The sequence below is a fragment of the Ictalurus punctatus genome, chromosome 28 (genome assembly GCF_001660625.3).
Source record: "Ictalurus punctatus breed USDA103 chromosome 28, Coco_2.0, whole genome shotgun sequence".
Lineage (NCBI taxonomy): Eukaryota > Metazoa > Chordata > Actinopteri > Siluriformes > Ictaluridae > Ictalurus > Ictalurus punctatus.
In genome coordinates, this window is record NC_030443.2 from 2,381,755 (window position 1) to 2,389,254 (window position 7,500).

General features: G+C 46.8%; 1 protein-coding gene across 5 annotated transcripts in view; it reads right to left on the minus strand.

Moving 5' to 3' along the window:
* The window catches only part of klhl13 (kelch-like family member 13), a 38,516-nt gene that overhangs the window by 8,366 nt on the left and 22,650 nt on the right, over nt 1-7,500 (minus strand). For all 5 annotated transcript variants that reach the window (XM_017460091.3, XM_017460089.3, XM_053677022.1 and 2 more), the window contains 4 exons: nt 7,166-7,298; nt 6,505-6,701; nt 3,706-4,501; nt 972-1,085 (listed from right to left, as the gene is read on the minus strand). In XM_017460091.3, coding sequence (XP_017315580.1) covers nt 972-1,085; nt 3,706-4,501; nt 6,505-6,701; nt 7,166-7,298 — 1,240 coding nt within the window. The remainder of the gene's footprint in view (nt 1-971; nt 1,086-3,705; nt 4,502-6,504; nt 6,702-7,165; nt 7,299-7,500) is intronic.

Consider the following 7,500-nt stretch of genomic DNA (forward strand, 5'->3'; position numbering starts at 1 on the left):
GTGTGTGTGTGTGTGTGTGTGTGTGTGTGTGTGTGTGTGTGTGCGCGCACGTCGCCACCATCACACTCCCACACAGTGTTCGCTCTCACTTCAGCAGTTCTCATCTCACTCCTTCAGGCTTGTTTCCTTTCCCTTCATCCTTCCATCTCACTCTCTCTGTGTGTGTGTGTGTGTGCGTGCGTGCGTGCGTGCGTATGTGTGTGTGTGTGTGTGAGAGAGATGCAGAAACCAGGCTTCTGGGGCATAACACAGGATTTAAGTTGCAATCCAATAAACAGAACAAGTGATAATACCTAGAGAGGATTAATACATGATGGGAGCGTGCGCGTGCGTGCGTGCGTGCATGAGAGAGAGAGAGAGAGAGAGAGAGAGAGAGAGAATGTACACATTCCCAAATATATCCCTGTCAGAGCCACTGTACCTTTCAGCTTCAAGTGTTGAGGGTGTGTGTGTTGGGAGAAAAAGAGTGAGTTGACACATTTCACTCTCTTCCTGTGTGCGTCACACCCACACACTGAGAAAAATCAACCTGGCTAAATAAAGAGAGCATGCAGACACAAAACACACAAACCCAGACGCCGAGACGCTTAGACAGATGCTCAGACAGACGCCGAGATGCTCAGACAAACGCTCAGACAGACGCCGAGACGCTTAGACAGACGGCGAGACGCTCAGACACACGTTCAGACAGACGGCGAGACGCTCGGACAGACAGCGAGACGCACAGGCGCCAAGCCACACCCAGTCACCCCTAAGCAGGTGTCCAGCCATCCAGACCAAGACCCCAGGAGACAAACATGCAGACACAACAGAGCTAACAGAATCCTCAAATCCTGGATGTAATATTTATGGCTCAGCCCAATGTGGGCGTGGCCTTTGTGTGTGTTTGCATACGGTCACATTAAAACAGCAGCTTTCTTCTATAGCGTGTGTGTGTGTGTGTGTGGGGGGGGTTATGGCACGAGTCTCACCTGAAATGTACATGTAACCTCCGTAGACCGTTCCTGCGTGACCGTAGTGAGGCTCGCTCATCTTGGCCACGTACGTCCACTCGTTCGTCCTGGGGTTATAACACTCCACCGTTGCTGCACTCGGAAAGAGAGAAAGAGAGACAGACCGTGAGAGAGAGAGAGAGAGAGAGAGAGAGAGAGAGAGAGAGAGAGAGAACATGGTGGGAAAATTCAAAACGTGGACTTTCATATTTTCTAGATCCGTTACACAAAGTGAAACCTTTCGAGCCTTTTTTTCGTTTTTAACCTCGGCGATTACGGCTCGCGGAAATCAAAACTCCAGGATCTCAAAACATAGATGTTGTGGAAGAACCTGACGCCAGCAGCTCATGTGAGGAAACACACCAACATCCCAGAGCTGAAGCTGTTCTGTACTGAGGAACGGGATAAAACTCCTCCGAGCCGACGTGCAGGACTGATCGACACTTACCAAAAACGATTATCTGCACTTATTACTGCACGATGAGGTCTCACCAGACACCGAAAACAAAAAGGTTCACATACTTTTATCCCTCACAGATATGTAACATTTTTGTCTCGCTTGTTTAACTGGGTTCTCTTTATCTCCTTTCAGGACACGTGTGAAAATCCGATGACGTTTTAGGTCGCATTTATGCGGACATCTTGAAAACTCTTATTATTAAAAAAAAAAAAAAAAAAAAAGGGTTCACAAACTTTCAAGCACGCCTCCTGACCGATCAGATCCGAGAACTCAACTTCACACGACTGCTTACTAGCTCTTTAATTAAAGCCGGTGATGATCACCGGAGACTCCGGCGCGCCGCACTTAAAGACCAGAGCTCTTTAAACACAGTCCCACCGTCCCATAATGATGACCTCATCCTCCCCGACGGCCCAGACGACCTCGCCTCTTAAAATACTATATCCCACGTTTCTCCGTGAAAAGGAAAAAAATAAATAAATGAAAATCCTTCCCGATCGTCGTCTCCGGACTTTTCCGAGGATTTATCGACGCCGATGTATTTAATCGTGTTCGGTTCTGCTGCGGGAACGCTAAAGCGGGACAGATGGTCAGAAGTCGTTTGTCAGTAAGAGGGGTAATGTGTTAATTACCTCAAAAGGTCATTTGTTAATTACGTTTAAACATCAGGTTCAGGAGATAATGAGCTGAAAATCTGCTCATTTTAATAACATCTTTTATTTATACAGCAGTGCTGACGACGCACGCGCGCGCACACACACACACACGGATGTTTAAGCAAGAAAGGACGTAAAATAAAAGCAAGAGAACAAAAACAAAAAGAAAGAATTTTAAAAAAAAGGAAAGAAAAGAAAGGAAGAGATCAAAGTAAAACTAAAAGAAAGGATCACATCACCTTTAAAGATAGAAAGAAGACAAAATCAGTCACTGAAGAAGAAAAAAAAGAAGAAGAAGAAAAAAAAAAAGATCAGAACTAAAAGAAAAATCAAGCAAACGTTAAACAAAAGAAAAAGAAAGGAGTAAAAACACCACGAGAAGGAAGAAGTCGAATCGGTAACGGAAAGAAAAGAAGTCAAAGAAAAGGACTAAAAGAAGTCAAGTCAGCTTTGAAAGAAAGAAAAAAAAAAAAAAAAAAGAACTAAAAGTGAACCGAAACGAAAGAAATCAAGGTCGCTTTTAAAAGTAAAAGACCAGAAGAAAGAAAGAAAGAAAGAAAGAAGTAAAATAACAGAAAAAGAGGTCAAATCAGTATAAAGAAAGAAGGACAGAAAATAACCGAAAGAAAAGAAGTCAACTTTAAACAAAAAGAAAAAGTCAATAAACACAACAGGTTAAACGTACTGAGAGATCAATCATCAGTAACGGATGAACAGTAACAGTGGCGCTTATATTATTTATTTATATATATATATATATATATATATATATATATATATATATATATATATATATATATATATATATATATATATATATATATAAATTTAAAAATAAATCTGCCTGGAGAATTTCAAATCAAATAAAACAAACTTCACTGATTTAAAAATCACTTCTACTCTTGCCCCACGTGTGCAGAACACAGCGTGCGTGCGTGTGTGTGAGCGAGCGTGTGTGTGTGTGTGCGTGTGTGTAGACGGCACGCGAGCTCACGGTACGAAGCCGATAGAAAGAGGGGAAAAAAAGCAAAAAAACAAAAGTAATTTAATTCAGAGCAATAAAATCCACTTGACCGGCATGACTCCGGTCGCCATGGTAACAGAGACTGTGGAAACGTGGCTCGGTGGAGCAGGAAGGAGTGTGTGTGTGTGTCTGTGTGTGTGTGTGTAAAAATCCCCTTCCTGTGGTTTGAGGAGAACGTCTCCATTCTTTATTTAGCTGCTCAGCTCCTTTCTGTGGTCTGCGGTAGAAGTGTGTTGGTGTAATTTAATGGGAGTGGCACTCTGTGTGCGTGTGTGTGTGTGTGTGTGTGTGTGTGTGTAAGGAAATGTCCTTGAGAGTGTACCGTGTGTGTGTGTTCGCTTGGATACGTGTTAAATCCCGACATTACTCCTCCCTCACGCGATTCCCTACGTTCCTCTGGAGCTTTCCATCCTGACTACAACCTCCAGGCTCGGCCGTTACCATGGTGACCAAACCGCTGACCCCCCCCGTGTCTGGCTCTAATTAAACCCGACAAGCAGATTACCACGCCCTTGCGGAGGACGGAAGACACACTTAGACAACAAGCCACGCCCCCCGGCGACTCCCACTCACCGAGCTCTCCCGCGGCGTTCCTGCCTCCGACGGCGTACAGGTGGCCCTTGAGTGCGCTCAGATGGAAGAAGGTCCGCTTCTCGTTGAGGCAGGCCACCTGCATCCAGCGGTTGTAGCGCGGGTCGTAGCGGAACGCCGTATCCACCGCGGTCTTCCCCTTGGTGTCGTAGTTGCTCTGCCCGCCGACGACGTACAGGAAGTTGCCGATGACCGCGATGCCGTGCTGGTAGCGAGGCGCGTCCATCGGCGCCAACGCCCGCCACTCGTGCGCCTTCTCGTCGAACAGACGCAGCTCCTTGCTGACGACCAGCTGCTGGCGCAGGACGCCACCCAGAGTCACTAAGTGCGCGCTGTCGGAGCGGATGGCCGTGCGCTCGGACTGCATCACCGGCTGCATGTAGGGCATCATCTGGTAGTTGCTGGCCTCCAGCAGCAGGTTGACGCAGGCATTGTCCGTGCGCATGAAGTCCACCGTCTGCACGTGGTTGATGAGCTCGCTCGGGCTCATCAGCGGGAAGCGGACGTTGCGCATGAGGCGGGCCGCGTGCTCCATGCGCCCGTCCTCCGCCCGCAGCCAGCGGCACGCCGCTTTAAACAGCTCCAGCTCACTGCAGCGCCGCAGACCGTTGGAAGACAGAGCGAAGGCTAGTCTCTCCACGGGCAGCTTCACGAACTCGCCCGTCCCCAGCAGCGCCGGGAAGTTCTTCAGGATGAAGTTGTTCACGTATTTGTCCACCTCGGCAAGGTTGTACGCGCTAGCGATGCGCCCCACCTCCACGCAGTTCTCCAGAGACACCTACCGAAGGAGAAGAACCGTCACGTCAGAGGCTACTGGCTAAACAAGAGCCTTCAGGACGATCTTCACCTACCAGGCTAGTCATAACGAACGACATTGCAGCTCTACCACTGTCTCACTGCCTCAGTGTCTCACTGCCTCAGTGTCTCACTGCCTCAGTGTCTCACTGCCTTCTCAATTTCAAAACTCTGGAAAATAATCATTTGGGACATAATGAAACAATTTCATCCCGACTGTAAAAATAATATTTTTTACTGCCGTACTGACAACACTGTTATATTACACGCCAACCTGAACATCGCCTCGGATTATATTGGTTTCATCCACATTACTTTTGAAAATCTGAGGCTTTTTATCCATTTAGAGCTACAATTAACATCACGGAACATCAGCGAAACAAGAAAACGTAAAGCCCTGAAGACTCGCGGTGGAAAACACACTGGACACTTGTTTCATGAGAAAAGTTAGAGAGAGAAGTTCTCCAGATCAACCATTATGTGTTTGTTATACCTGGGATTGATGGATGGATGAACAGATGGAATAATGGATGGATTAACGGACGGGCGGATGGATGGATGAACGGATTAACATATGGATGGATAAATGGATGGATGGATTAAGGGATGGACGGATGGATGGATTAAAGGATTACCGGATGGATTAATAGATGGATGGATTAAGGGATGGATAAATGGATGGATTAACGGATAGATAAATGGATGGATAAATGGATTACTGGATGGATTAACCAATGGATAAATGGATGGATAGATTAATGGATGGATGGATTGATTAACAGATGGATGGATTAAGGGATGGATAAATGGATGGATAGATTAATGGATGGATGGATGGATGAATTAAAGGATGGATTAACAGATGGATAAATGGATGGATAAATGGATGTATGGATGGATGGATGAATTAAAGGATGGATTAACTAATGGATAAATGCATGGATAAATGGATGGACGGAAGGATGGATTAAGGGATGGATAAATGGATGGATAAATTAATGGATGGATGGATGGATGAATTAAAGGATGGATTAACGGATGGATAAATGGATGGATGGATTAAGGGATGGATAAATGGATGGATGGATGGATGGATTGATTCCAGAGGGAAACTGTTTTGAATCACTGTCTGAATTAACTTGGAGAAAATGAATCAAGACCTTCTGACCAATCAGAATCAAGAATTCGACAGCACAGTGGTGTAAATTCAGTGGAATTAAGATGTACGTCAAATTTTTTTTATTTATTTTAATTTCAATTTTCAAAAACCCCACTCTGTTCTCAGGAGTATATAGCTCGGGAGTTCTCAGGAGTATATAGCTCGGGAGTTCTCAGGAGTATATAGCTCGGGAGTTCTCAGGAGTATATAGCTCGGGAGTTCTCAGGAGTATATAGCTCAGTACAAACCAAAATAAGAGCGAACCCCGTCGCTCGTGTTAGAGCGCTGCTGCTTACAAACGCCACGTTTTTATTTCGTCTCGGCTGAGCGTAAACAGCGCTCGGCAGGACCGACTCGTCTTGTGAGAAAACAAACTCGGATAATAAAGCGGCCGAGCGAGTAAATTCCTCCTAATTCTATCGCCGCGGCCGTTACCGGGCTCGTATCGCCGTAATTGATCGCGTCCCGACAAAGCTGTATTAAAAGCGGAGCCGGGTACGAAAACGTAATAAATCGCCGCATGCCTGGTGTGTGTGTAAGCCAAGCTCGCGCAGGAGACGCAGCAGTGAGGAACGTGCATAAACATGCGCCGCGCGTCGCCTCTAACGATCCGCCTGGGCTCACGGAGGCCTCGCTAATCAGCTGACGACCTAAATAAAGCTCGCTGGAGCAGAGACGCCGTAAAGCCCGTCGGCGTCGGATTCCGATCGCTCAGGAGGTAGTGACCGATTACGCGTTCGTTTCTATAGCGACAGCTCATTCACAGGGACCCGTGTTGTTATTTATTGACTAGAACAATGGAGAAAATCGTAGGATCGTCGATGTACCCCGGAGATGAGGAACACTTTGCAGAAGTCGAGCACCGGGAGGATCTGCAGGAAGCTGGCCGCCTCCAGGGTGTCCTGCAGGTTCTCCATGTTGAGCGAGAGCTTGGCGGTGTAGATGAAGTCGATGATCTTCTTCAGGCCCACGCGGTTCACGCCGTGCAGCTTGATGCACATCAGGTCCTGCTCCTTCATCCCACCTGAGAGGCCGAGGGACATCAGACGGAAAAGAATTAGATGGAAACGATTCTAAAGGATTTAAAATTCATTCTACAGAATCACAGAAGCAGGTGTTTGTCCGGGCTCGACTGTATATCTTTCAGCTCCACACAGAGGCAGGAAGAAAGAGCAGGTCTAGAATGTGAACCCTGTATTTTATAATTCATCAAAAGCAGGGCGAGACGTCGCGTCGCGTCACATCACAGCACGAGCTTCGCCGTACATGCGACACACACGCACACACAGAGCACAACAACAACAACAACAACAAAAAGAATGAAGCTTCTAATGCCTTCAAAATTAGCAAGCTAATAAATATATGTGAAGTGATTTTAATTCAGTGGGCGGAGCCACATCTACAATCAAAGACGCGTTCTTATTAATAATAAATGAAATAGAACTCAGTCGCGCGGCAGGCTCGTGCGTGAACCCAGCGCGCACCTACCTGTGAACATGGCTTTGAAATAGTCGCTGGATGACGCCATCATGGCTCGGTGGACAGGAAACGCCTCGTCGCCGTCGCCGGCCACCAGCGTGACGTCGCACAGCAGCCCCTCTATCCTCAACTGGTCGAAACCCTGAGACACGGACAGAGATGAGGAACGATTCAGCAGTGCTGGCGGGGGGGGATCGTAAACGAATCTCTTTCAGGTAGAGTAAACGAAAGCCTTCAACTGCACTCGGTGTCACATGACGCGTCTCGGAACAAATCTGTGGAAAAAACGCGCTACTTTTGGGGGCAAATAAATAAACAAACAAACAAACAAACAAATCGCGAGC